A 24,688-nucleotide genomic window follows, 5' to 3' on the forward strand; every position below is an offset into this window, starting at 1 on the left:
ATCGGTGGCGCACTTGTCAGCAAAGCCACTGATAAATTCCCAAGCGATGAAAGAAAAAGAAAAAAAAAAGTTCACTTCGGAGATGGAGCCCTGAGAAAGGAATCAGCCCGTCGAGCCACCTGAATGATGCTGTCTGTTCGTCATTTCTTCACCAACGGGCTATGGTACAGCCACGGCAGCTCAGCATGGCGCAAGCCATTGCTCGTACAGCTACGACCTGCAAACGCGTGCGAGCTAAGCTTGAGACGGGTCGGTGGTGGTAGTGCCAGACTCGCGCAACTCTTGTCCAGCTCTCTTCCCTTGTGCACCTGGATCGATCAATGAAAGTTGGCCTCCATGCTATGCTCTTTACCGCTACGATCTCAAGCGTGAGATAGCGGCAGAAGCACGCTAGCCTCCCTCGACTTCCGGCTCAACGACGAGACCATACGGTAAAGAGCTAGGTCGTTGGCCGACCCGGCCTTTGAAACACTGTGTCCCTTGTGGCCGTGTCGACAGTAGTTCAATGGCAGCGCAACTTTGTTCTCATGAGCAACAGTACCTGGAGCGAAAAGAGGGCCTCGCCCTTCGGGCCTGCCTCGGAGGGCAATAAAATCGACCGATCGAATGATTCTTAAAATACGAGATCGAGGCTAAGCTCTCATCCAGAAGGTATCTATCAATAGAAATGTTGAGCTCAAAGCTTGAAAAATCCACTGTGACGTTTAAACGCATGTCCAAAAAAGATAGAAGAGTAGTCCGAAAATCGAGAACGGCGAGCGCGTGTCGTCGGGTCAGTGGTGAAGATCGAGCGTACGCACAGTTCAAACCCCGAAACAGGGACATGAATGCGTGACCACGGTTGTTTCTGTTTGCTTCATCCAACGCTGGCACGTCTTTTGTTTGCTCGTTTTTCCTCTCAACAAAGAGCAAAAGGAAGAGAGAGGACCAAGCCGTTGCCCAATTCATCGGTTGCGAGGGCAAGAGGCAAGTAGGAAGAACGAGAGAAGGACCGACTTTCATCCAAGACGCGATCCTTCTCCACTCTACTACGCCGAATCGAGCGAGCGCAGAGGGCGTCTCAAATCTTCGACACCTCAACCAGAATAGAAGGGAATGTGCGAAGGCCGCGCTGTAGGAAAAGCCGATATCCTGCAGTCCCTGGTGTAGTCGCTTGTGCCTCAATCATGACCGCATCGTCATCGAATCCTGCGTCGCAGCCCGCCATTGCGCCTCAGCTCGAGGAGAAGATCGAGGCGGTGCGGAGCGAGAAGCTGCTGGCTGATGCAGAGCGGCGGAGGATCGCAGTCCGCGCCAAAAATGAGAAAGCTAGGCGAATGGTGCGACGGCTCGAGAGCTGCGATGGGGTGAGTGCCTTCGTCAGACAGTGGCAGAGACACAGGAGGCTGACCGGGCCCTTGGGTTTTCTTTGTGAAAAGAACATTGCCGATCTGCTTTCACAGGCATCCGATTGCCTCCGCACGCTCGTCGATGCGACGGCGCATGAGTCGGCCTATGCTGCCCATGCCGACGTAAGGAGCTACAACGAAAGCGAGGATGAGCTTCGCAAGACGTTTGAGCTTCGCGCTCAACAGTGGTTCGCTACGCTTCACGAGGTTCAGCTCGGGCTTCGGTCTGCCGTTCGCAACCTCCGAAAGGCGCAGATGGAGCCAACGCAGAGGGATATCTCTGCCGCCGCTGGCGGTCCCGCCTCGTCTTCCTCGTCATCATCTTCCGTGCCTGCCTCGCCCGCGCTCAACCACGTTGGAAAGGCCGAACGAGGCCATGGGCTCGGCATACACACCACCGAAGCAAGCCTGTCAGAGTCCTCTTCCTCGTCGCGCTCCTCGCTCCTCGACGCCTTTGTCGATGTCGGCCTTAAAGGCCCGGATCTCATCGCTGAGGACAAGAAGGCAACCAAGTCGTCGTTGTTGCATGACACGAAGCTTTCCCTCTCGGCGTTGCGCATGCAGGAGCACAGCTGGCAGCAGCTCGCAGAGGCCCTGGGCGAGATTGCAGAGAGGCGCCAGGCTGGCTCGCGGTCCAGTAAAGGATCGCAACGGGCCACCTCTCTTCCTAAAATGAGCCAGGGTCAGAAGGAGCGCGTGCGCAGTCTGGCAAACGATCTTGTGGCCGCAAAGGACAGCCAAGACTCGCGGCTGATGTCGGCCTTGCTCCAGATGGGCATTGGTCCTACGGACGACGTCGGCACCATGGCAGACTCGATGAGGGCAGATAGCGGTCGGGCCTGAGCCGCATCAAAATTCGCTCAGATCATCAGCATACACATCCTAATAAGCACCATCTATACATCTCTCTTTCTCAGCACACATTACAGCCCAGTATCTATCTTCTCCTTGTACCTTCGGCATCACTCTTTTTTCATAGCTCTCACATAAACATCCTTATTTCTGCTACAATGACGCTCTACCAAAGTGACGCTGTTTTCCAATGACTCTCTCACCCCTCTTGCCATCGTCGAGTCGTATGGAAGACGCCGCCAGGATGGACAATGGCATCTAGCGTGCGGTCGTCTTCATCTGCCGGCACCCTCTGATCAGGCGGAAGTATCTGCTCCTCGAGGCTCAATGCGACCGAGGTGGGAAGCTGTGCGCCTGTTTCTCGCGCGAACGCATCGGCACGAGCAAGGTAGCGATCGTAGTAGCCCTTGCCGTGACCTAATCGGCCACCTTGAACGTCGAAGGCAACGCCAGGTGCCAGGATGAGGTCGAGCCCTTGCCCGCCCGTTGATTCATCGAGCGCTGCCGAGTAGTGTCAGCCTCTTACAAGCTCGGTGTCAGGCCTATGTGTTGCTCTTTTCTCACCGTCTTGCCGCCCGTCAATCTCTGGTTCCCTAATCCCCCACCGGTTGCGGACCATAATCTCAAAGTCGGCCCAGTCGCGTATCCGGAGCATCTTCATGTCGTTCTCAAAGGCGCCCTTGACGCCGGCTTCGGTCGCAAAGCGGGGCACATACAGCTCCTTTTGTTGCAGCAGCACAGACCGGCAGATGTCATCGGTGCGTACCTCGGACGTGTCCGTGTTCACATAGACGCAGACCCGCTGAGCGCGGGTATACGTCGGCGAGGCGAGGATGCGTGCGGCGACTTGCGCGGACTGCGCGGCGAGCGAGGCTGGCGCGACAGAGGCGAGTGTCGACGACATTTGTCGGCGCAGCTGCCGCTTCAGGAGCCGAATCGAAGGGGCTGCGGTGCCGGCGGCGGCCGAGGAGGACATGGTGCGAGCGCTGCCGATATAGTCGTCGGCGTCGGTGTTGGTCATGGGGGGATGGGACAAGGCAGTGGGGGAAAGAAAGTAAGAAATTCACGTGGAGGTGTTGGTCTGGAGAACGAGAGCGAGATTGATTCCTCACAAAACAACCGCGCTCGCTTTCCATCCGGTGCAACCACTCTCTCTTGGCGGTGAGGGGAAAGCGGCGATGAAGATCAAAGTCAAGCACTGGACAGGTGTCGCGTATTGGGTATGGGACCTCAAAGACCCTGATGACATTTGCGGAATCTGTCAGAGCGGCTTTGATGGCTGCTGCGCCAACTGCCGGGAGGGCGGCGATCAATGTCCCCTGCGTGAGTAGGCTTCTTCTCTCCCCTCATTTCCCTCTTGTTGTCATGGGCCGCTAACTATGTCTGCCACGGCCGCTCAGTGTTTGGAAAATGTAGCCATATCTTCCACATGCACTGCATCATCCGGTGGGTCGACTCGCAAAACCAGCAAAACGAGCCAAAGTGCCCCATGTGCAAGCGTGATTGGCGTGAGTGTGCGAGCCGCCAGAACGGGAGTACTGGGACGAGGATGGAAGCTGACAGCTGCGCTGTTTGCCCACAGAGGTCGTGCCTGCAGGCAAGGATGGCAAGGAAGAGTCAGAGGCAGCGGCAGCGACAGCGGGCACGGCAGATACCCGCGGCGAGGACAGCCTCATGGCAGACGGCAGCGTCAGCGGCCAGAGCGTCACCTCTTGAGCCGCTGTGCTATACTGGGGTAGAAGAAATGGGGGCGAGTGTATCTATAGTTTCTTGTAATTGTAACACTTGCTTGCTTCAATGAGACATTGGCAAGATGAACAAGCGGCGCTCTTGCTGCTGTCCTTGACCTGCTCTGCCATTTGGGGCAGTCAATCAAGGCGACGGTGTGTTTATGTTGGGAGAGGGAACTACCAGCTCAGGCTCTCCTGCATCCATCTTGTTCATAGCTATGAGGGCAATCAAGACTGTTCACAGTAAAGAAGGATGATGCTGCAATTGTTCAGATTAATGTGCGTCCAGAGACGATGATGTTGATGGTGATTATGAAGTTGTAAGTTGCACAAACATGAAGGTCCTTTGATGTGGATGAAAGATTCGATGAGGAACGACCGCCATCGTCGCCAGGAGGATGAGGTCAAAGTTGGCGTTCCAGCATCTTAGGCGCAAACGACGTCGTCGCCGGCGCCATCCAGCTCCGTCGTCTTCGCGTTGACCTCCTTGACGTTCTGGTACATCGCGCTCTGGTCAGCGAATATTCCGCGAAGGAAGCTCTTCTAGAACGGAGGGAGGAAAGCTCACCTTAGAGGCTGGAGCGGCCTGGCAGTATGGCTTGACTTTCTTTCCGCCAGTGCTTCTCGTGATTGTAGTCTTCTTTGCTCCAAACACAATCTCCGTCGTCGAGCCGTTCTTGGGCGCCGTCTCAAAGACGGAGACCTTGTCTCCGTTGTTGAAGAGGTAGTTCTTGCCATCGTAATAGCAATCTGCACCGTGTGCATCAATCTTCACATCCTGCGAGGCACCGAGGCAGTGCGTCGTCGACTCGGTGCACGAGACGCCCTCGTAAAAGAGCTCGCAGGGGTTGTTCCAGCCCGACTGGTTGAGGTACTGGCGCGGTTCGAGAAAGGCGGAAGAGTCTGTGTCGATGGGCAGCGAGTAGGTGACGAATGCCGTCAGGCTCGCCGAGAGGAGAGCAGCGAAAAAGAGCATCTTCGTCATGGTTGCTGTGCTGTGAAAAGGATGGCCTGTAGATTCGGTGGGATGCGTCTTTGAAAGAATGTGAGAACAAGCAGCGATTTCAGCAAAGCAAATGAGTGTGTCCTGGGTCTGGTCGAGGGTCTGGTCGATGGTGGTGATGAACCAGGCTTGGCGACTACCCCGTCATGGAAACATCTGCCTGCATGCGAGCGACCCCTCTCTTCCTCTGCGGTTGTACAACAGTAAATGACTAGACTGCACTATCTACTTGCCTCGAAGCGCAAGTAATGCGAGCTGTGCGTTGATTTATTTGTTTTCCTGAAATAGGCGCACTATACGCAACGCAAGGGTTCAGAGCGAAACGCAGCTCTATATTCCCGCCCTCTCTCGCCCCTCAGCCGAGGTTGGGCAGTTTCGCGGTAGGGCTGAGGGAAGAAAAAATCGCCGATTTTGTTTTTGTTCGTTGGGTTTTCTATACGATCAGTGGCTGCTGCTACTGCTGCACCTGCAGTAGGTCAAGGTATGGATCGGCAGGCCAACAAAACATTTATAGCAGGGGACTTGGACAGAGCGAGCACGACGGAGAATGACTGATCATTGCTTCTCGATGAGAGGTGTAGGAAAAAATAGTTCTTTCGGGACAGCTGGCTCGTCGACCTTCTCGATTAGTAGTGGCCGCACTCTGCATCGGCTTTGGGCTTGTATTTGGTCTGCGACTTGCCGTCCAGGGTCCAGACCTGTGAAGAGAAAGAGCCATGTCAGCTCAAGTCTACAGACAGAAGGGTATGAATCACACACCATCGTGTCGTCTCTGAAACGGCAATTGATCCAGGGGTGATCCCTGCTCCTCCGAATCGTGCTTTGGTCCGCTCCAAAGTAGATGTTGACCGTATCGCCGTTTTCGCTGGTGATGACGACGCGGGCACCGTCTGAGAATATGAACGTGTCTCCATTGCGTCCACACCACTTTGTCACCGTGTTCTTGACATCAATCTTGTATGGGTGAGACTGGAGGAAGAGACAGTGGGTCCTGTACATGTTGCAATTTATCGGTTTGTCGAGGTCTTTGCAGGTGTACCGATCGGTGTTGGGGATCAGGTAGGGGATTAGCGACTGTTCGCTCGGCATCTGGGATAAGAAATGTGGGATGTTAAGCGAGTCGCGCTTAGCGATAGTGGCAGGGCTAGCGAAGGCGATGCCTCCAAAGAGGGACGAAGCCAGGAGGAAGAGGACGGTGAGCTTCATGGTTGGTCGTGGACCCGGCGTTGGGAGACTGAATGGTTCGAAGAGCTGGAAGGGACAAGTCGATGAGGTTCGTGAAAGGGGCCTCAGAGGAGGGAATGCCTCCCTTTATAGCCACTTGCTCCTTGTTCGTACAGCACAAAAGGGCCGCGCTGAGCTGGTGCCCAAATCCGAGCAGTCGTCGTTCGCAGCGGAAGTCAGAGGGAAGGCACCAGGATATAGCGGAGCAGACGGATTGACGAGTTGCCCAGAACCTGGAGCCTCCGACGACCAAGCGACATCGACAGCGGCCGCTCTCGCTTCTGAGCGGAAAGTCTTACCGTTGAACCTCTTCGCGGCGACGGAGATGAAAAGTAGCTGACCATCGTTGCTGTCATCGGTTTACCGAGAGGACAAAAGGAGCTCAGCTTTTTGCTTCCTCTCCTGTTTTGTCCTTCTTTTCCTCTTTTGCGTGCCGCGCGCAGCTCACTCTCTCTGCCGCGCCCGCTTTCCATCTCAGAGCTTGTGCCGCGCCAGCGTAGCCCTGACAGCGCGGAGCAACTCGACAATGACACACGCGCGAATCGAGGTGCGCTCTGAATTGCGCGGATCAAGGGCCAGTCAGGATTGCGATGCCAAGAGCGGAGCGCAGTCTTTCGGGGAAAAAGGGAGAGAGAGAGAGAGAGAGAGAGAAAGAGAGAGAAAGAGAGATCTCCTATCGTACAAATGTTGGCAAACTGTCTTGCTTGAATGTGCTGCGTAGGAGGAGCATTGATTACCAAGTCTGCTTGCACTACTTATGACGATTCTGTTGTTGCTTTTTGCCGTTTCCATTCGGCCCGGTAGTCAATAAGGATGTACGTCTCATCGAGAATAGGCACCTTAAGCTTCTTGGCGCGAATCGCAGCGCGAACAGCCTCGCGGCTGATGACAATCGTCGGCCCTTGATTTCCAAGCGTGCTTCCAGCTCCGCCACTCCCTTTATCGCTGCCTTCTCCATCCTTCTTTTTCCTCAACCAAAGCAGGCCCAGCTCCGCCAGCGCAAACGCCACGTCTTCTGTCCTCATCGATGTGGCAGTGGCCAAACGCTCCTGCGAGAACTCATAGCCGGTCCAGTCCGAATCTGGGTCTAGCCTTGCGTCTTGCTGGATGTATTCCTCTTCCAACGTCGCGCGTCGCACAACTTCGCCATTTGTTTCTCGAGTCGTGCTCGTAGCCGACAATGGACTCGTATCCATAAGACTCTCTCCAGCAGGTGTTCGATCTGGCGTCCGACGCTCCACCTTGTCTGTCGACTCATGGCCTTTTCCCAAAGGGGTCGAGATGGACGGGGAAGAAGAAGAACCAGCAGCGGCCAGTTTGGAAAGCGAGGACATTCGTGGCACCTCACCAGCCCAGCCCTTGGAGGCTCGCCTTGCCTTTTTTGCCCGTTGCGCTTCCTCTTCACCGTCGTCGACGCTGGAAAAGAGCCTCTTGGTGGCAAACGGTCCGTCGTGATGAGCCGTTGCTAAGCCGAGAAGGATGCTGCGGATGCGAACGCAGGCACGTCGCTGTCGCTCTTTTGCTAAGGCTTGCTGGTTGCTGGCATTTTGCGCGTGCAGCTTGCCCCCGTGACGAGTTGCAGATGCATTGTATGTCGACGGAAGCAGAAGCGGACTGATGTCCGGAGCCGTATCGTTGTAGGCCAATGCCAGCGTTCGCAGTACAACAGCAGACCAAAACGAGACATAGCCCTTGAAGCCAAGATCAGACAGCGGTCGCTCGGGCGTTCCAGCAACCTCCGTCAAGGAAGAGAGGTAGTAGCTGAACTCGATCATGAGTGTGCCGTAGTTTCGCTTCTGATATGGCGGGAACGTAATGATGCAAGCGAGGTTGTAGTCATCGTAAGAAATCTTTTCCTGCGATATGGCGATTTCGTGCGTGAGCGTTGCCTCGTCAGAGCAGATTCTCGAACGTGTGTGTCGCTCACCTTGGAAAAGTAGCCGATGACGTGGTCAAATTGGCTGGTGGCCTCGGTCAAGACGTAGAACATGAATGGCTCAACGTCAAAGTAGATAGTCTTGTGGTCGATGAAAAGCTTGCCGAACAAGGACAGATTTTGACAATAAAGCTGCGACGGGCGTCAGCCTGGGTCTGGAAGGGAAGATGGTGATCCGCTCACCTTTTCCTTTTCGCCATCAACTTCCCAAATGATGAGTGCTCCTCTCTGGTAGGCCTTTCGTCCTGGGGGGTGAGTGTATCGGCAGTCCTTCTAGAGCACAATATCGTTAGAAGATGTCACTGACTGTGTAGCCTGATCGACTCACCTTGTGAACGGCATAGCCGGCGTATGTGCGCATGTACTTGAAGCACCCTTCACACACCCACAGGTTCTTGATTGGGGGCTCGTCTGATTGCTGAGCACCGTTGACAAGAGCTGAGGACGCGGTTGGAGCGGGGCTCATGACGGATGGAGCAGGTGTCGGGGCGAGGGTAGATGCAACAGCGGTGTCCGCAGCGCCAGCCGTGGGTATCTGCATCGGCTCACTTGAAACGCTCGAGGCGGTTGGAGAGGCGGGCAAGGACGATGCTGGCATTGATGCGTGGTCGACGGAGGCCTGCAGCGCCGGTGCATCTGCCGCACTATTCGAGAGGGCTCCTCCGATCCCACTTACTGCCGGCGCTGACGCAGACACGATGCCGGCCTGGGCAGAGGTATGAGGAGACCCACCACCATTGGTCGCCGAAGCAACACGCTCCAGCGCGGATCTGCGAGGCTCGCCACGATGATGACCGCCTCGGCCACCACGTCTGCCCCTCGTCGCAGAATCAGATCGGTGCATTGTCGAGGTTGCGCCGTTGGACGTCGAAGCAGAGGACGAGGTGGTCTCGTCATCCTCGAGGACGTATGGGCTACGGTACCATGTCTTTATCTCATAACTGCCGTGAATGACACTGTTCCCGTGCTTCCCGCTTCAGCAAAGTATTGAGGAAAGTGAGCATCGAGTATAATACTTACTAGTCAATGTTGCGCTTCGCCACCTTCTCCTTGGTTCGTCGAGACGTCTCGCTGCCAGCTTGGGCCGTCAGAGGCGACGGTAGAGGAGAATCCATTGAGGCGCCGACTTGATGAGTCGGAGCAGCAGGAGCTTGGAGGGAGAGGTTATGTGACGAAGAAGCCTGCACGAGGAAAAGAGAAGGGCAAGAGGGACACTTGGGTGAGCAACTATATCGACCCTCCCCGCGGCAGCCCCGCCAGCGACGGAAGCAGATTCAACGGAAGCTACCGTGCCAGTTGCTCACCGTATGTCTTGGTGTCTCAGGACCCTTTTGCCTCGTGGATTCAAGACTGACACGCGATGGTCCAATAGAATCCTGGCCGGGAACACTAGCACCATTTTGGGCGGCTGCTTCCCTAGGAAGGGCGAGGGGATCGTGCAGCGACATTGGTCGGAAAAGTGACCGTCCTCGCGACGCGCTTGGGCTCTCAATCTATACTCATGCGCCGAGATACGCCAGCTCGGGTCTCTTGCTCCTTACTCGGATGTCGGGATATTGGCGATGTTCGCAGATCGCGGTAGGAAGACGGACTGGGAAGCCCCGACTGTGATCGCTTGTGAGCTTGCTGGAGGCGCCACCGTCAAAAGCGCAACTTTCTTTCTTCCGCGAGGGTGCCACAACCTCCGGCTCGAATGCGAGAAAAAAAAGCGTAAAAAGGTTGAGCGGAAAACATCGGTGCGTCCAACACGTGGCTGTTGCTCCTTCTACCTCCACTGGAAGCTCTTGACGTGATGCGCCTTCTGCATTGACCTCTGCAGGCTGCAGCATCGCTCCCTCGCCGTCTTCGATAGAACCGCTATGCTTGCTCGAATATCGGTCTTCGGCTTGCTGGCGCTCAAGGCAGCATCTGCGGCGGCAGACCGTGGCCAGCTCGTCTTCCAGTCGACGGATCCTGCGAACGTCCCCGAGAGGCCACTATATGGCAGATTTCTACATTTCACCGATATTCACCCTGACAAGTTTTATACGCCGGGGACCAGCGTCAACGATGCCTGCCATGGCAAGAGCAAAGCATTTCCGCAAGAAGGTCAAATGATGTGCCAGGACTATGACGATACAACGATGACGAAGAAGAAAAAGAAAAAGAAGAAGGAACGCAAGAATCGAGCGGGATTCTGGGGAACCGGCATTAGGTTAGGGATGACCCAGATGCAGAGACTGGCTGCTTGCTGATCTCGCTATACGGGCTTTTGTAGCGTGTGTGACTCGCCCACGAGACTAGTCATAGCTACGCTCGACTGGCTTGCTCGGAACTGGATGGTGCCTTCAGAAGAGGATGCCAACGTGTACTCAGAAGGCGTCGACTTTATCCTCTGGACCGGCGATACAGCGAGGCACGACATTGATTTTACGCATCCCAGAAGTGCCGAGGAAATCTTTGGCTATAATCGCTGGGCGCTGGAGGAGGTTGAGAAACGTTTTCCTGGCGTTCCCATTGTGCCTAGCGTCGGCAACAATGATATCGTGGGTGGATGCGGAGAGGCAAGCTGATGAGGCCCTGACACGCCCAATCCCCCTCAGATCCCGCACAACATCATGTTTCCCGGGCCAAATCAAATGACAAAGGCATTTGAGGAGATATGGTCCAAGCACATTCCCGAAAGCGAAAGGGACGCATTTCGACAAGGGGGTTACTTTTCGACCGAGGTCATTCCAGGCGAGCTTGCCGTCATTAGCCTCAACACCCTCTACTGGTACGACAACAACGCTGCCGTTAGAGGATGTAAAGGAAAGCAGGACCCTGGCTCCTTACATCTGGTGAGTCCTGCTCTACCACTGGCTCCTTCAGCCCCGCAATTGACGTTCTTCTCCGCAGGATTGGCTTGAAAGCAAGCTGATCGAGCTCCGAAATGCGAGCGTCCAGTCGCACCTCATTGGCCATGTTCCGCCTACGGCTGGCAACTTGTTCCCCCACTGCTACGATCGCTACACCGACATTGTGCTTCGCTATCAGGTGAATTGCTTCTTCTTCACATGCCTCATCGCTGAGCTAACTACCTTCGGCTTGATCCACTTAGGATAGCATCGTTGGTCAGCATTTCGGTCATATGAATATAGATTCGTGGTTCCTCCAAGAAGAAGGGGCACTCGCCACCGAAGACGAAGCGTTCAACTCTTGCACCGCTAGAGCAACCGAACGTCCACCTTTCCACGCCGAAACGCTCGCGTCAGATCTTCAAAAAGAATTTGACAGCATTCCGACTCGCCAGAAGGCCAATCTGGACGCATACATGCCCTTCTTTGTTGCGCCAAGCGTCGTACCCACTTACTATCCCGCTGTGCGTGTCTGGACATACAATGCGACCCGAGACCCATCCCCACCGGCAATCCCACTGTCCAATGAGCAAGCGTCAATCGATTCCGAGGAAGAGCTTGGAGGAGACGATGAGGAAGATGCAGCCTGTACCTCTCTTCCACAAAAAGTGAAGATTCAAAGGAGCCACCGTCGGCCAAAGCACGGCAAGAAAAAGCACAAGAAAAACGCTCACCTTCCTCGGCACGTTGCTGAGGATTCTCCAGCGCGGAAAAATGGCTATCGGACGATGCTGGGCTACAGCCAGTGGATTTTGGACATTGATCGGGCCAATAGAGAGGATCAAGGGCCAAGCGAGGAAAAGGGCGTGGAATATCAGCTAGAGTATACGACCTACAACGCAAAGACGCTCTGGAGCGAATTTCGTGAGGAAGGGACAGGACCTAATGCGCATGTTCCCGTGCCCAAGGCTCTTCTGCAGAAGCAGCTGGATAGGCTCGGACTCGACTCGCCGGACGTCTCGGCCTCTCGCACATCGTGGCAGTCGTGGTGGCGAGGGAGGAAGGCGAGGAAGCACATCAAGCGATGGACAGAGTACGGCCTGCCGAGCATCACGGTGGACCACGTGCTCGAGTGGGGAAGGGAGCTGGCGGCGTCAGCTGGCAGCGGCAAACGCAAGAAGCGTGGTGTTTGGAAGCGATTCGTCGACCGAATCTACACAGAGAGCGGAGCGACAGACTGATGCTAGATTCTGGTGCATGCAAAGCGACAAAATGATTGACTTCTACAAGTGATGTGTGCGAGAGTGATAAAAAGGTGTTAAGAGCAGCAAGAGCATCTAGCCGGAAAACGAGCTATGATCCTGATCCAGCCATCGTGCAATTCTTGACCATGTAGTGGAGCGCTCGGGCTCAAACCAGTCAAAGAGCGTAAAGTCGTGAATCCCGTCCAGACACTCGTCGAGGATCACGACGCGGTCCTCGCCGCCCACGTCAAAGTATGACTCTTCCTTGCCATTGGCAGCACCGTGGCCGTTGGCACGAGTCTCACCTGCGGCATGCTGATTATTGCATTCCTCTTCGTGTTTGTCGTTGCCGAGCTGGCTGACAAATCGATAGCGCCGGTTCTGTCCGTTGTGCTTCTCATCTTCCATGTTTACAAAAGCCGAAGTAGACGGGTACGCTGTCAAGTGGTGAGAGGGACGTTCGTTCTTGCCCGTTTCATCTTTCCCGTTCGGCTTCCCTGCGAGCTTATTGAAAGATCTCGACGAGGAGGAAGAAGCGGATGAATGAGCTTTCTTACTATCCTCTATGTCCCTCTCTCGTTGTTGCTCTTCTAACGAAAAGGCCTGCCCATGCGTTACACGAGAACCTTTCTGCTGATCGGCTTCGCGGACCTCACCCTCGATCAGAGGGCTCCCCTCGCCCGCGGCTGGATTCGACGCTGTCGCATTGGCTGTGTTTTTGAAGGCTCCTTCCGGCGACGCGGTCTCATCGTCAACCTGCTCTGATCGTTTCCATTGTTGCGCATCTTGTTCCTCTTGACTGCCCGCAGCTTGTGAGGCGGGGTTCAACCTGCTAGGTCCTCTCTTGAAGGGGGTAGCCTTCATGGACCGGTACACGGCCGGTTGCTCCTCCTCTACCCCGCTCTTGCTCTTCATGAGCTCCATCCCGCCCCCCTTGGGCGGGCCCAGCGGGGTGCCCAGGGGCGTATTCTGAGCGCTTGGCCACAGTGTGACCTCATGTTCCTCTGGTCTCGGATAGCATAACCTTGCGGCCATCTCATACGGATCCTCGTGCCTGCTGGCCTCACAGCCGACCAAGAGAGGCACTCGCCTTCGGGTTCCACCCGCGAGACGGTGCGCTAGAGTCAAGTGCTGATCGTGCGAGATCTCTGCTGTGCCAGTGGACACGTAGATCTTCTTGGGAAATCCTCGAAAGCCCCAGTCAGGCCCCGAACCTCCCTTGTCAGGGCTGAGCTGCAGTGAAATAGAAGAGAGGTAAGGATTACGGTACGTCTCTCTCGCTGGCAGCTTGCCGAGCAAAGCGCCCACGGCCGTGTTCCGAAAGGATACCGAAGGGCTGATGATGTCGCAGTAATTGTTGATGACGGAGGTGCTGAGTTTGTTTGGCGCATTTGTTGGTCCCGAATGGGAGCGCGAGGTGTCGGCCCAAGGAGACAGTAGGAGCATCGCGCCGGGCATTCCATCGATGCCTTCGTCTCGAAGATAGCGACACATAGCCAGTGCCAAGTTTCCACCTGCGCTGTCGCCTGCGACGACAATATTTTCAGGCTCGAAGCCGCACTCGCCGACCAGGTATCGGTAGCCCGCTAGAGCGTCGAGAAGAGCAGCGGGGTAGCTTCCTACCTCCGGCCTTCCGGGTACGCAGAGCCGATAGTCGAGGGAGAACGATCGTTTGCAGTGACCGCCCGTTGACGTGTTGGGTGCAGGACCTCCCTGCGGGGGGTGAGGGCTTGGTGGGGGGCCTTTGCCATTCTCTGGCGTGACAAGATTGCCATTGTTGGACGCATGTACCCGCGAGGAGTACAGTCCATCGAGAGCTTTGAGAAGCTGAACATTGACAGCCGAAGTCACATCTTTTTCGTGAGCCGTCCCGATCCAGTAGGCGCCGCCGTGGAGGTGGTAGACGACCTTTTCGCCCTTTGTTGCCCTTTGGCCCACACCCCCACCTCCATCCCTCTCCCCGTACCAGAAACCACAAGTGCGTGCGGGCTTGAGACCTTGGACGTGCATGGCCTTTCTCACCTCGCCTCGCACACTGGAGTCCTCCAAGGCTTTAACCCAAACGAACTTGCACCGAAGCGTCTTGCTGTGAGGCACCTCTTTCGTCAGGTCACGAGAGAGGGACGTATGTGTGCGGAAAGTCAGCCTGGTTCCATGCCGGTACAGCTTGACCAAAGTCGACTTTTTCCAAGTCCAAGTTGGCCTCGCTCGTCGGCTTGGGAAGAGCGAGATGAAGGCGAACCACGGAAGGAAGACGAGACCGATGGAGAGGCCAAAGTAGACATAATACATGATCTTGTATGGCTGTCTTGACCAGATGGGCGCGTCCAGGTCGTACTCGGACATCTTTCCGATGCCCTGGTTAGGAAAAGCGACGATCGGAAGCAGAGGACGAGACGGGACCGAGTTTGCCAGATGTGGATGCAGAGCGTGCAGGTCTGCCACTCTGCTCTTGAGAGGCTGAAGCCGTCCTCCCTCTCGTTGCCCATCCGGCCCTCCAGTCGCCGTCGCAGCAACGGGTGTATCCGTCTGCTCCTCATTCTGCAATCCAGGCACCTTCTGCTCTGATGCACGCCTGTCGCCAATCGTATCCGATCTCTTTTGTGATCGACTCCGCCTCGACAGAAGTGGGGGTGACTTTGGACCCTCGGAGCTTGTGCCTTGCCTCTTGAGCAGCCGGTCGTCAATCGAGCCCAAGCTCGGAATCAGGCTCCTTCTCTTCTTCGGCGACTGACCATCTTGCTCTGCCAGTGACATGGAATTGGTGCGCTCGCCAACAAGATAGGATTGTTGAAAGACGAGGTCGGGCCTGCCTCGAGTGTTGAACACCCTTACGCCATCGTCATCGTCCTGCTGTTGCTGCTGCAGGTCCTCATCATCCGCCTCCGCCTGCGTCGGTGATCTGGTCGGAGGCTGTGCCTCCAAGTCCGACTCCCTTTTATCCCGAGCCATTGCAATGCCGTCGAAGCAATGAAGGAGGGAAGGATTGGAAGTCTGATCGCGCCACTCCACTTTTGGCAGGCATTATCATATAATGTGGCAGTTATCGGGCTTTGCCGCGGACATCGATTAAAGCCGGTCAAACCTCGCATTGACACAAGCCATTGTCATTCTCGGTCTCCTTTCCTCTCTTTTTGTTCCCAGGGCGAACTACAGGAGAGCTCTGTCTGACATTACGAGGCTCTTCAAATCCAGTTCTGAGGCAAGAATGGTAAGAAGCATGTAGCACATTCTCCTGCTATGGTTTGATCCTTCTCGATCGCTGGTTTTCGGAAATTCGGCGCGCGTCAAGCGAACGCACTTCTTCCAAATGAAAACGCGTCGTTGGCAAGACCAACAACCATCACCAGAAAGTGACGATGAGCGGGGACGAGACGGAGGAAGTGGGGTTGATCGATGTAATCGAGAGAGCCGAGGAGCTCGTCAAGGTCCGTATCATAGATTTCGCAACCAGCAGGAGGTGTTTGTTGGCTTACCTATGAAGTCTTCCCTAATAGGCGCGAATGGAGGACAATGACCCCTCGCATGATTGGCACCATGGTGAGATGTAGCGATCCTAAGAAGCCTAGAGAGCGCCTCGTTGACATGCCAGAGAGCCCGAAGTCCACAGAGTTCGCCTCATGGCGCTGTCACTATCGAGGTGTCCATCACTGGCGCATGTAGGCACCATTGACCCGATTGTTCTCGAGCTTGGTGCACTCTTTCACGACCTCTGCGATGCAAAGTACCTTCCTCAAAATTCAGCCACGGGCCCAACGACGGCAAAGACTGTTCTCTCGGACTTCTTTGAGCCTTTCTTGGCAGGCGGTCTCGTCAACGCTGAGCAAGTGCAGTGCATCTATCACATCGTCGACAGTACCTCGTGGAGCAAGGAAGAGAAGAGACGAGCAGCCAAGGTGGGCGAGGACGAAGAGGCAAAGTGGCAGAAACAATGCGGCGAGTTCCAATGCGTAAGCGACGCAGATCGTTTGGACGCAATCGGGAGCATTGGTGTGTTTGCTAGTACCCTTTTGCCCTGCTCTTTCTAAGCTCACTTCTTGCTACTTTCGACGCGGTACATCCCTATTGCCCACAGGGATCCTCCGTGTCGCAGCCTTCAGTGGCGCGAAAGACCGGCCGCTTCATATCCCCCCTGCAAATCCGGCCCAGGATTCCGTCCCGCCCGCAGAACAAGGCGAAGGGTACAATGGCAGCGCTGTTGCACACTTTCACTCCAAGTGCGCCCAATGTCGATTCCTGCGCAGAATACTTGCTGAGAATGTATCTTTCCACAGGCTTCTCAAGATCAAAGATGACCGTCTTTGGACAGACATGGCACGGTCCGAGGCGAGTCGAAGACAGTCAATGGTGAATTTGTCAAGTGTCTGCAATCACTTCCTCGCCTCGCTTCGCTGACTCATTTTCGCTCTTCCGTTCTCCTAGATGCAATCTTTCCTCACTGAGCTCGACCTGGAATGGCTTGTTGCCGATCAAGGTGCCCAGCTCAGCTTGCTGCAGGAATGAATAGCTATGAGCATCACAATCATTTCGAGTCAGGCATGGTGTGTGCGCTCCGTGCTACGCCCACGTGAAATTTTCAACACGTGTGCTGTCTCGCCACCTTGAAAGCTTTTTTTCCTCATCTTCTTCTCGTCACTTTCAGCCCATCTACTCAATCACTCTCTCTCTCACGAAAAATGGCTAGCCTTCCCGACTTCTCTGCCGACACTGGTCTCTCGACCCTCGAGAAGTACTTGAGCACTCGCTCGTACATTGACGGGTGAGTCTTGATTTACGGCCTCGACGCTCAGCAGGGACCGAGAAATTGGGAGGAGAGATGCACATATGATGAACACTACGCTTTGGTCCGTGTTTCCGAGCCCAGCGGCTTAAGACCCCGCGCCTTTTTTGCTTTGACGAAACCATACTTTTCCAAGCTATCTGATGTGAAAGGAAGTCTTCCGTTGTGAAGAGAACGAAAGTACGATAATGTGCGAGGGGCGGAGGGGAACGGTGCAAGGAGCGAATACCAAATAGCGAATATGTTCCCAAGCTTACACACCCCTTTCTCCTATATGCAGCCACTCGCCCTCGCAGGCTGACGTTGCCGTCTTCGACAAGTGCAAGGCTCCCGACGCCGAGAAGTACCCTCACGTCGCTCGCTGGTTCCAGCACATTGCTTCGTACGAGGCCGAGCACCCCAACCTCACTGGCGACAAGGCCCGAGCTGCCGCTCTCCTTGCGTGAGTTTCCTGCGCTCTCTCCATCATAACTTCGCATCATCCTGACTTCTTATCTCATCAGCCCTGCGCAAGGCTCGACTATCACCACCCCCGCTGCCGCTGCTGCCGCCACGGCGGACGACGACGATGACGACGTCGACCTCTTTGGCTCCGACGAGGAGGAGGACGCCGAGGCCGAGCGTATCAAGGCCGAGCGCGTTGCCGAGTACAACCGGAAGCGTGCCGAGAAGGAGAAGGTGAAGGGCAAGACCATTGCCAAGTCGGTCGTCACGCTCCAGGTCAAGCCCTGGGATGATGAGACGGACCTCGATGCTATGGAGAAGGAGGTCCGTGCCATTGAGAAGGACGGCCTCGTCTGGGGCGCATCCAAGAAGGTTCCTGTCGGCTACGGCGTCTACATGATCCAGTTCACCCTCGTCGTCGAGGATGACAAGGTCTCCATTGATGAGCTCCAAGAGCAGATCCAGGAGATCGAGGACTACGTTCAGAGCAGCGACGTGGCTGGTGAGTCTTCTCATGTCGCTCTCCCATCGGTCCCTTTACTGACTAGATTCTTCTTTGTTTGCAGCCATGCAGAAGCTCTAAATAGAAGGACTGTCTGTTCAATGACCGCAGACGCCCTGTCTTCACCGTCTCTCTCAATTTTGATTGACGTGGAACTTAAAAGAAGCACTTCAGCCCCTAGTCATATAGTTGACTCTTGTCTGATTGCGGGGTGAGTAGGTAAGCTTTCTCCTGTACAGTACTGTACATTGGTTGTGGTAGAGTCTGCTTTGCGGAGTTGGGCGTCTCCTTTCAAAAAGTCCTTCTGTCCTCTTCGAAGAGAGACGAAGGGATAACGCAAGATCCTTCACGGATCCTCGACCTCATCGTCGGGATTCCTGAATCCGGGAGGATCTTCTCTTGCCATCCTGTTCTCTCTCGCGGTCCTGTTGGCCTCTCTAGCCTCTTCTAGTTCTTGCCTGCGCTTCTCCTTCGCTGCGGACACGTCTACGTCAAACACATATGCAAGTTCATCTTCCGTTAGGTGATTGCCCATCCCGCCGTCAGCTCCTTGCTCTAGTATCGTTGCTGCTGCTCGTTGGCTGCTGCCCTCGCCTCGATCGTTGGAAGAAGCAAAAGCCCCACTCGCCCCGCCTTTCTGTACGTCCTCTTGCAAGCGACGCCTGGCAATCTCGACAATCCTCGGCTCAATGGTGTCCTTGACGATCAGACGGATGTTCGTCGTCTTGGAGCCCTGTTGACCAATCCGATTCAGTCGTCCTGAGGCTTGCTGCTCCAGTCCCGGCTGTCACCCAGAGTTTGTCAGCATTACCGCGCAATCTAATCTAGAAGCAACTCACGTCGAGACTAGGCTCCAGGAAGTAAGCGACTGATGCCATGGTCAGTGTAAGGCCGGCTGCACCCTCCGATTGACGCATCGGAACGAGCATGACGACGATACCGTCATCGTCCCTAAATTGCGCCAGGGCGTTTGCTTGTAGCTCGGGCAGCCCGCTGAACGCGACGCTGACAATTGGTTTCGAGAGGCCCAGCAGTGCCTCTGAAACGAAGGAGAGGTACTTCTTGAACATACTGAAGACCACAATCTTCACTTTGGGGTCTTCCTCTCTCCTCTTTCGAATGTCGCGAACGAGGCCTGAGATCTTGGCTCCAAACCCGGCAGCATCGTCATCGACATCATTGCTGCCATCTGTGTTCGAAGGTGCCACGGCGATGACCTCGGTGATGTCGCTCCTGCTAAAGGGCGCACGGCAGAAGGGGCATCTAGCTTTCTTTGCGAACTCCGACTGGTCACCACCCATGCCACGGTCAAGGATTGAGTCGTAGCCATTTTCCCTCGCCGACTTCCAGCACTGGACGAGGCATTCGTAGCAAGCCGAGTGTAGGCATGGCAGCATGCCGGGAACGAGAATCGCATCCATGCATACGATGCAGGACCGACCCGTCTGCTCTGCCTCTTCTTCGCCTTCTCCAACTGTCTCGCCCTCTGGATGCTTCTGGTCGTGGTGACCAATCTCGTCCTGCATACGGTTCCGTAGGTAGAGATGCTCTCTTTCAGCCTTTGCTAGAAGCTGCTTAGCCGCTGTCAACTGGCTCAATGATGTCTCCAGCTTCGTCTTTGGCACCAAATGCCAGAACTTCTCCTCCAGGCCCTTGCGCACCTTGCCACCACGGAGGCGTTGCTTGATTATAGTCGGAACAAACTCTCCTTCAGTACCCCTTGCATTCGACGTAGATCCCGAAGGTTCATTGGCTCTTGCTTTGGTTCTGGATTTCGAACGAGCTGTTGACATCGACACAGCCATCGCTTCTGCCTCGGAGTCGATTTCTTCGTCTTCGCCCACATCTTCTCTCGTCATTGGATGATATCTGGTGTCTTCTTTGTCGATCTTAGCCCCTTCAACGACCTCCTTGTCGAAAAAGAGTTTCGTCATTCTCTCGGGATCCAGCTTAGGCATATGCTCGGGCTCTTCTCCAAGGAGAGAGTCGCACCAGTACAGCGCTTCTCGTGGGCGCATGATCGAGCTCAACTTCCCAGCATCGTATTCGTCGTCATCACCAGTCGTTTTTGTACCATTCGACGCTTTTGATCTCCCTTGCTCCTGTTGTGCATCGATAATCTGACTGCAGACAGTGCGGGCCTCTCGCAAATTTTTCTCAATCTCTCTCTGACTCCAGACCGCGGGGCCGCCCTTCCACATTCGTTTCTTCTTTTCCTCTTGCCGCGCATGGTGTCCATACGCCAGCGTCAGGATCAGCGAGACGACCTCCATTCGACGACTGTGAAGCTCTGCATTGCTCTTTGTCAGGAGCCTATCGAAGAGCTGCTCAAACGTAGCTCTCTTGCTTCCCGCGCCATAACCAAGAGATTGAGATAGCTGCGGGTGAGAAATAAGCTGTCTCAATGACCAGAAGCCAGTCTGATCAATGCTCGAACGTCCACGGACGAGTTGGTGAGTGTACTGTGCCTGGATGTGTTTGTACTCGCGCTCGTAAATTGCCCTTTCTAGACCTGTCATCTCCAATTCGAGGTCTATCGTGGTGTTGGGAGGCAGATTGAGCTGTTCCTCGACGTGCCGACGATCGTGGCGCCACATGATCTTGGGCAGAGCCCGGCGCACCCTTCGAATCGCCTCAGGATCGCCTTGTCGGAAAGGATTCGCAAGCACCTCCTGAAAGACCTTCTTGGAAGCGAGGTCTGAGTCGAGAAAGGTGTACAGGCCAAAGAGATCTTCTAGTGAGCGAGAGAATGGCGTGGAGGTTACGATCCATCCGATAGACCTCCAGAGCGAATTGACCATCTCAGCTGCATGACCATTGCTTGTCGACACCATCTGGGCCTCATCAAGGATAATCCGGTGCCACTTGACCTCCAAAAGCGGTGAGATGGCCCTCACGTCGCTGTGCTTGCTGCTTTTCTTGGATTCTTGCAGCTCCCATCGAAGGTCTTCGTACGTAGCAATGACGATGTCAGCATTGCAGAGTATCTCACGCGCTTTCCGGCGAATCCTGGCCCTATCTTCCTTGGCACTCCACGGGAGCGTGCGACCGCGACGCCACCGCACAACATCCCTGTTGCTCGGACTGCGCCAGTGTTTTCGAGTTTCGTCCAGCCATTGCTCTACAAGTGCAGTGGGAACGATGAGGAGCGTGGCTGGCGTCGTAAATGGCTTGTTGTTGGAGCTTCTGAGCTTGGAGATGAGCTCGGCAGATCGAGAGCGATCAAGCTGGTCGGGCGTCCAGGGATTGGTAGCAATGGCTGCGAGCACAACAATGGACTTTCCAAGACCCATAGTGTCGCACAGGCAGCCGCCGGCCTCTATGTCCCTGCATTCGTAGCGCTTCTTGGTCGTCATACCAGTCGTCATATCAAAGTAGAAGGAGGTAGGGCGCGCTTCTACCACCTCGACCCCGTTCGCTTCCACTGCTTGCTGATTTTCATTGACGGACAATTTAGCCCTTTTGGCTCGCGGGGCGGGGCTTGTTCCGCCGACGGACTTCCTGGACCTCAGAGGAAACCACTGGGGCAGAAGCAGGCCTCTGTCTTCGTCGACGCACGTCTCCTTGCTCAGCATCCACGCCAGCGCCTGCTTCTGAAATGGCATCAGCGGTGTGATGATAGCATCGCTCGGCTCCCTCATTGGATAGTTGGGGTCTGGACGACATGCCTCCAGAGTGCTCTGGAGGGTGTTGTCAAACGGCAGTGATAACGGGTCCTCGCTCTCGTTGGTGTCAATTTCCCGTCGCTTGACTTTCCCCTTGACAGGATGTCCGCGAATGCCAAGCGGTGCGGAATCTTGTCTGTAGAATGTCTTCGGAAATCTTGAGAAGTACGTCTGGTCGTCTGGATTGATTTCCACGAGGCCATTTGGATGCTGTGAAGTGGGAATAAGCTCTCATTCACAGCTTTCAAGAATGCAAAGAATGCTCACCGTCACAGCATCACTGATAAGCTTGCTAATAGCCTTGGCGGCAGTGACGAGCTTCTTGCCCCGGCCGATACGTCCGTATACCTCATCGACAAAGCCATCGTCTTCTTCTTCTGTGCCGTACTGAAAGGCGTTGTTGCTGAGACAGAGGTCCACTTGCAGTCTTGCAAAGATTTCTGGCGGCGGGGCAAAGGGAAGTGGGCAATAGTCCCAGTGCTTCCAAGTGACCAAGTCACGCCATTGTAGCTTCGGCGTTACAGATAGACCGGCATCAATGCGACGAGGAACCGCTCGGCCTTCAGGTGTCTGGCTTTTGGGGCCTGTGATGTTTTCATGAGGCATGAATGGCGCTCGTAGCGTCATAGTTCCTCCTTGAAAGGTGAGGACGTCCTAGTCACGTCCGACTTCAGCATGGGTGAAGAGATGACCTCAACCGGAAGCACACGCACCCGTGAGTATGCATCGCTTGCGATTGACAAGCCTTTGATCTGACTGAGATTCTGTTGCAGCGACGAGATTTAGCAAGTGAGGCAGCCTAATAGAGCACGAAAGAGGTCTTCTCACAATTCTGCCGACAACCATGCCGCACCTGGAGGTGAGCTTCAGGTCCTCTATGTCTTTTTCGCTAGCATTCGCAAATCGACCTGCACAGTGCGATCAGAACTCAGCATCCGGTAGAGAAACAGAGGTGGAAAGTCACCTACCTTGAGTCAGGCTCTTCAGCCTTTGGTGATAGGCTTCGGTCTCGACAGAGCCAAACTTGAACTTGGGAGTTATGAAGTTCCTCGCAACATCCACCGGCGGAAAAATGACGATGCACAGCATTCGGTCCTTCTTGTCCTCCACCAGCTCGCAGTCAAGGGTATAGCTGCTGCCGGTTGCGATTGCTTCCGACTTCCTCTTCTTCGACGACGGTGTCGTTGTTGTCTTGGCCAGCGGTGAGGAGGAGCTGGCTATCTTGGGTGGCCCTGATTTTACTCCAGATGTTCCCCTAAGGTCCTCGTCATACAAGGCGCGTTCCCTTGCCCGTGCTTCCTTGACAGCCTTTTCCCTGCGCTCTTGCCTCACCCTTGCGCGATCTGCCAAGATCTGCGCCCCATTTTCCCGATCTAGCAGTTCCTCACGCTCCTCCTCGTCCTCGCTCACGTCCATGCTGTCTGCAGCGCTGTATGCCATGTTCTTGAGCTCCGGATGGCGTGTCTCGGCCTCTTTGACCATCTTCCACGCTTCAGCTTCGCTCACGTTCCGTGGATAATCGGACCAAGACAAGTCCGGCATGGCTGGCTCTGCGTCGGGAAACCATTGCGCAAAACTTTCACGAAGGTATGTGAAGCTTTCCGCCTGGAAATGCTCGTCGCTGAGGGCCAGGTCGAGATGGTAGAGCGGGATCGGTCCCTCGTCGTCTGCCGGCTGCTCTTCGATGCTGACATCTTTGGAGCTCGAGCTTGTGCTGGAGGGATATGCTTTAGGCCCTGTATCCGTGGACTGGGCCACCGACCCGCCGGTGCTGCGTCTGGTCTGCATCCTGGCCATCGCGCCACCGTCCCAAACGCCAAGCTGATCCTCCTCCTCCGTTTTCAGGCGCGCTGAGCCAAGACCAAGAAATAGAGAGAGGTTCGAAGGTGTTGGTCAAAGTCCTTTTTTTGTGCACGGGCCGCGCGGTGCGCTTATGTAAATCACGGCCATTTCTCATTGGACATGGTGCTGAAGAAAAGGAAGATGATGATGATGGTACAAGGGAAATGAAGAGTGAAAGCTTAGTCTACCTGCGCAGGCGACTCGTTGCCGCGAAGAATACAGTAGCAGCAGCAGCGCCCGCGAAGGCACCTCCGATCCCTGCTGACCAAGGCGAAGGATAGCCCACGACGGGGCAAGTGCCGAAGAGGGCCTTTTTGCTTCCTTGCCAGCTTGGGGCGGCCCACCAGGCCCATCCCCTAACCTGACGAGCGTTTTTTATCTTGCCTGCCTCCCACCCTTCGAGGATTTGATCCATCTCGTGGGGCGTCATCGTCGCTAGCTCGTCCACCGTCCATGCATCGCAGACGTCGATCATCCACCTCATTCTCTTTGGACCCTGCTTCTGGTCCGGAGCCCTCTTGCGCAGCATCGCTCTAAGCTGACCGACTTTCTCGATGGCCGGGCCGATGTTCTCTGGTAGAGCCCGCTCGATTGTCGCTCGCGTCGACGCGGCGATCCTGGGCCCCTTGCCGCCGGTGGATACCATGACCTGCAGTGGGCCCCTCCTGATCAGGCTGCCAAAGTAGAAGTCGCATTCGGGCGGCACATCCGCGACATTGACTGGGATCTTGTGCCGACGAGCCAGCTCGCAGATGGAGCGAGAGAGGTCGCTATCGTCAATGGCCGTCAGGATCATGTCGTAGCCCTCGACGAGAGCATCGCCGTTTTCGACTGAAAAGGTCTGGTCGAGGTAGGCGTCGACGACCTTCTCCTCGAAGATGCGGTGCTTCATCTCGGCGCCCAGGCCAGAGTGCGGGCACATGACAGTCAGATGCGCATCAGCGTCTTTCACGTTGACCAGTCGACCTTGTTGGAGGGAGAAACATCAGCGATCTCGGTGCAGTGAGAAAGCCAGATTTCTCATGTATGCTCGAGCACTCACCAGCTGCCACATTTCCACCGCCAACCAAGAGAACCTTCTTTCCTTTGAGCTGCCAAGCGATGATGAGCCCGCCCCCAGGGCATATCTTTGGGTACTTTTCCGCCATTCTGGCTTCCTTCCTTGGGCGTACGTTGTCGTCGTCGTCGTCGTCGTCGTCCGTGAGCTTATCTTTAAAAATTTATTCTTGGTTTAGAAAAGGCCGCTTCCCCGTTGGCTGCAC

The 24,688-nt window shown here is 55.3% G+C and overlaps 14 protein-coding genes across 14 annotated transcripts; 5 read left to right on the top strand and 9 right to left on the bottom strand.

The window, feature by feature from the left end:
* Positions 1–424: 424 nt before the first annotated feature.
* Positions 425–1,146, bottom strand: FA10DRAFT_39650 (hypothetical protein). The gene has a single exon (XM_025525460.1). It carries the CDS (start codon positions 1,000–1,002, stop codon positions 526–528), a length of 477 nt encoding a protein of 158 aa, XP_025381227.1. The 5' UTR covers positions 1,003–1,146; the 3' UTR covers positions 425–525.
* Positions 767–2,398, top strand: FA10DRAFT_264623 (hypothetical protein). Its single transcript, XM_025520721.1, has 2 exons — positions 767–1,346; positions 1,419–2,398. The coding sequence occupies exons 1-2, from the start codon at positions 1,167–1,169 to the stop codon at positions 2,229–2,231; spliced, it is 993 nt and encodes a 330-aa protein (XP_025381228.1). The 5' UTR covers positions 767–1,166; the 3' UTR covers positions 2,232–2,398.
* FA10DRAFT_264624 (5-formyltetrahydrofolate cyclo-ligase) lies at positions 2,339–3,301 on the bottom strand. Its single transcript, XM_025520722.1, has 2 exons — positions 2,805–3,301; positions 2,339–2,741 (listed from the first exon to the last, which is right to left on the bottom strand). Exons 1-2 carry the CDS (start codon positions 3,259–3,261, stop codon positions 2,440–2,442), a joined length of 759 nt encoding a protein of 252 aa, XP_025381229.1. The 5' UTR covers positions 3,262–3,301; the 3' UTR covers positions 2,339–2,439.
* A 117-nt stretch (positions 3,302–3,418) lies between these two features.
* On the top strand, positions 3,419–4,041 carry FA10DRAFT_226496 (RING/U-box; the record flags this gene model as incomplete). The annotated part of the gene is made up of 2 exons (XM_025518693.1): positions 3,419–3,563; positions 3,641–4,041. 2 exons carry the CDS (start codon positions 3,419–3,421, stop codon positions 4,039–4,041), a joined length of 546 nt encoding a protein of 181 aa, XP_025381230.1.
* Positions 4,042–4,362: 321 nt separating this feature from the next.
* FA10DRAFT_264627 (hypothetical protein) lies at positions 4,363–5,086 on the bottom strand. The gene is made up of 2 exons (XM_025520723.1): positions 4,539–5,086; positions 4,363–4,465 (listed from the first exon to the last, which is right to left on the bottom strand). The coding sequence occupies exons 1-2, from the start codon at positions 4,953–4,955 to the stop codon at positions 4,397–4,399; spliced, it is 486 nt and encodes a 161-aa protein (XP_025381231.1). The 5' UTR covers positions 4,956–5,086; the 3' UTR covers positions 4,363–4,396.
* A 357-nt stretch (positions 5,087–5,443) lies between these two features.
* FA10DRAFT_39732 (hypothetical protein) lies at positions 5,444–6,276 on the bottom strand. The gene has a single exon (XM_025525462.1). It carries the CDS (start codon positions 6,177–6,179, stop codon positions 5,529–5,531), a length of 651 nt encoding a protein of 216 aa, XP_025381232.1. The 5' UTR covers positions 6,180–6,276; the 3' UTR covers positions 5,444–5,528.
* FA10DRAFT_39671 (hypothetical protein) lies at positions 6,277–6,811 on the bottom strand. Its single transcript, XM_025525461.1, has one exon. The coding sequence runs from the start codon at positions 6,668–6,670 to the stop codon at positions 6,374–6,376; it is 297 nt and encodes a 98-aa protein (XP_025381233.1). The 5' UTR covers positions 6,671–6,811; the 3' UTR covers positions 6,277–6,373.
* Positions 6,812–6,952: 141 nt separating this feature from the next.
* FA10DRAFT_283644 (acyl-CoA N-acyltransferase) lies at positions 6,953–9,248 on the bottom strand (the record flags this gene model as incomplete). The annotated part of the gene is made up of 5 exons (XM_025523856.1): positions 6,953–8,053; positions 8,125–8,265; positions 8,317–8,406; positions 8,462–9,089; positions 9,154–9,248. 5 exons carry the CDS (start codon positions 9,246–9,248, stop codon positions 6,953–6,955), a joined length of 2,055 nt encoding a protein of 684 aa, XP_025381234.1.
* A 668-nt stretch (positions 9,249–9,916) lies between these two features.
* Positions 9,917–12,232, top strand: FA10DRAFT_264629 (hypothetical protein). The gene is made up of 5 exons (XM_025520724.1): positions 9,917–10,327; positions 10,391–10,658; positions 10,716–10,952; positions 11,011–11,148; positions 11,213–12,232. The coding sequence occupies exons 1-5, from the start codon at positions 9,993–9,995 to the stop codon at positions 12,188–12,190; spliced, it is 1,956 nt and encodes a 651-aa protein (XP_025381235.1). The 5' UTR covers positions 9,917–9,992; the 3' UTR covers positions 12,191–12,232.
* On the bottom strand, positions 12,173–15,178 carry FA10DRAFT_264630 (hypothetical protein). The gene has a single exon (XM_025520725.1). The coding sequence runs from the start codon at positions 15,143–15,145 to the stop codon at positions 12,287–12,289; it is 2,859 nt and encodes a 952-aa protein (XP_025381236.1). The 5' UTR covers positions 15,146–15,178; the 3' UTR covers positions 12,173–12,286.
* A 374-nt stretch (positions 15,179–15,552) lies between these two features.
* Positions 15,553–16,696, top strand: FA10DRAFT_283647 (hypothetical protein; the record flags this gene model as incomplete). The annotated part of the gene is made up of 6 exons (XM_025523857.1): positions 15,553–15,621; positions 15,691–15,733; positions 15,797–16,183; positions 16,269–16,410; positions 16,468–16,540; positions 16,616–16,696. 6 exons carry the CDS (start codon positions 15,553–15,555, stop codon positions 16,694–16,696), a joined length of 795 nt encoding a protein of 264 aa, XP_025381237.1.
* A 146-nt stretch (positions 16,697–16,842) lies between these two features.
* On the top strand, positions 16,843–18,108 carry FA10DRAFT_264632 (hypothetical protein). Its single transcript, XM_025520726.1, has 4 exons — positions 16,843–16,952; positions 17,254–17,415; positions 17,477–17,919; positions 17,984–18,108. Exons 1-4 carry the CDS (start codon positions 16,870–16,872, stop codon positions 17,998–18,000), a joined length of 705 nt encoding a protein of 234 aa, XP_025381238.1. The 5' UTR covers positions 16,843–16,869; the 3' UTR covers positions 18,001–18,108.
* FA10DRAFT_264633 (hypothetical protein) lies at positions 18,091–23,431 on the bottom strand. Its single transcript, XM_025520727.1, has 6 exons — positions 22,553–23,431; positions 22,413–22,492; positions 22,298–22,348; positions 21,852–22,238; positions 18,759–21,794; positions 18,091–18,703 (listed from the first exon to the last, which is right to left on the bottom strand). The coding sequence occupies exons 1-6, from the start codon at positions 23,370–23,372 to the stop codon at positions 18,266–18,268; spliced, it is 4,812 nt and encodes a 1,603-aa protein (XP_025381239.1). The 5' UTR covers positions 23,373–23,431; the 3' UTR covers positions 18,091–18,265.
* A 92-nt stretch (positions 23,432–23,523) lies between these two features.
* On the bottom strand, positions 23,524–24,639 carry FA10DRAFT_248571 (siroheme synthase middle domains-like protein). The gene is made up of 2 exons (XM_025519494.1): positions 24,469–24,639; positions 23,524–24,392 (listed from the first exon to the last, which is right to left on the bottom strand). Exons 1-2 carry the CDS (start codon positions 24,572–24,574, stop codon positions 23,611–23,613), a joined length of 888 nt encoding a protein of 295 aa, XP_025381240.1. The 5' UTR covers positions 24,575–24,639; the 3' UTR covers positions 23,524–23,610.
* Positions 24,640–24,688: the final 49 nt, after the last annotated feature.

This window comes from Acaromyces ingoldii (assembly GCF_003144295.1).
Source record: "Acaromyces ingoldii strain MCA 4198 unplaced genomic scaffold FA10scaffold_1, whole genome shotgun sequence".
NCBI lineage: Eukaryota > Fungi > Basidiomycota > Exobasidiomycetes > Exobasidiales > Cryptobasidiaceae > Acaromyces > Acaromyces ingoldii.

What these genes read in the sequence shown, in the direction of transcription:
- FA10DRAFT_264630 (XM_025520725.1), bottom strand. Translation starts at nt 15,145, where the DNA reads ATGGCTCGGGATAAAAGGGAGTCGGACTTGGAGGCACAGCCTCCGACC.
- FA10DRAFT_264629 (XM_025520724.1), top strand. Translation starts at nt 9,993, where the DNA reads ATGCTTGCTCGAATATCGGTCTTCGGCTTGCTGGCGCTCAAGGCAGCA. An exon ending in TTCTGGGGAACCGGCATTAG is followed by an intron (nt 10,328 to 10,390) that starts GTTAGGGATGAC and finishes GGGCTTTTGTAG; the next exon opens with CGTGTGTGACTCGCCCACGA. An exon ending in ACCCTGGCTCCTTACATCTG is followed by an intron (nt 10,953 to 11,010) that starts GTGAGTCCTGCT and finishes TCTTCTCCGCAG; the next exon opens with GATTGGCTTGAAAGCAAGCT.
- FA10DRAFT_39671 (XM_025525461.1), bottom strand. Translation starts at nt 6,670, where the DNA reads ATGGAAAGCGGGCGCGGCAGAGAGAGTGAGCTGCGCGCGGCACGCAAA.
- FA10DRAFT_264632 (XM_025520726.1), top strand. Translation starts at nt 16,870, where the DNA reads ATGGCTAGCCTTCCCGACTTCTCTGCCGACACTGGTCTCTCGACCCTC. An exon ending in ACTCGCTCGTACATTGACGG is followed by an intron (nt 16,953 to 17,253) that starts GTGAGTCTTGAT and finishes TCCTATATGCAG; the next exon opens with CCACTCGCCCTCGCAGGCTG. An exon ending in CGAGCTGCCGCTCTCCTTGC is followed by an intron (nt 17,416 to 17,476) that starts GTGAGTTTCCTG and finishes TTATCTCATCAG; the next exon opens with CCCTGCGCAAGGCTCGACTA.
- FA10DRAFT_264627 (XM_025520723.1), bottom strand. Translation starts at nt 4,955, where the DNA reads ATGACGAAGATGCTCTTTTTCGCTGCTCTCCTCTCGGCGAGCCTGACG. An exon ending in AGGCCGCTCCAGCCTCTAAG is followed by an intron (nt 4,466 to 4,538) that starts GTGAGCTTTCCT and finishes GCGATGTACCAG; the next exon opens with AACGTCAAGGAGGTCAACGC.
- FA10DRAFT_264633 (XM_025520727.1), bottom strand. Translation starts at nt 23,372, where the DNA reads ATGCAGACCAGACGCAGCACCGGCGGGTCGGTGGCCCAGTCCACGGAT. An exon ending in GCTGAAGAGCCTGACTCAAG is followed by an intron (nt 22,493 to 22,552) that starts GTAGGTGACTTT and finishes CGCACTGTGCAG; the next exon opens with GTCGATTTGCGAATGCTAGC. An exon ending in TCCTGGAGCCTAGTCTCGAC is followed by an intron (nt 18,704 to 18,758) that starts GTGAGTTGCTTC and finishes TCTGGGTGACAG; the next exon opens with CCGGGACTGGAGCAGCAAGC.
- FA10DRAFT_39732 (XM_025525462.1), bottom strand. Translation starts at nt 6,179, where the DNA reads ATGAAGCTCACCGTCCTCTTCCTCCTGGCTTCGTCCCTCTTTGGAGGC.
- FA10DRAFT_248571 (XM_025519494.1), bottom strand. Translation starts at nt 24,574, where the DNA reads ATGGCGGAAAAGTACCCAAAGATATGCCCTGGGGGCGGGCTCATCATC. An exon ending in CGGTGGAAATGTGGCAGCTG is followed by an intron (nt 24,393 to 24,468) that starts GTGAGTGCTCGA and finishes CCCTCCAACAAG; the next exon opens with GTCGACTGGTCAACGTGAAA.
- FA10DRAFT_39650 (XM_025525460.1), bottom strand. Translation starts at nt 1,002, where the DNA reads ATGAAAGTCGGTCCTTCTCTCGTTCTTCCTACTTGCCTCTTGCCCTCG.
- FA10DRAFT_264623 (XM_025520721.1), top strand. Translation starts at nt 1,167, where the DNA reads ATGACCGCATCGTCATCGAATCCTGCGTCGCAGCCCGCCATTGCGCCT. An exon ending in GGCTCGAGAGCTGCGATGGG is followed by an intron (nt 1,347 to 1,418) that starts GTGAGTGCCTTC and finishes CTTTGTGAAAAG; the next exon opens with AACATTGCCGATCTGCTTTC.
- FA10DRAFT_264624 (XM_025520722.1), bottom strand. Translation starts at nt 3,261, where the DNA reads ATGACCAACACCGACGCCGACGACTATATCGGCAGCGCTCGCACCATG. An exon ending in GATTGACGGGCGGCAAGACG is followed by an intron (nt 2,742 to 2,804) that starts GTGAGAAAAGAG and finishes ACTACTCGGCAG; the next exon opens with CGCTCGATGAATCAACGGGC.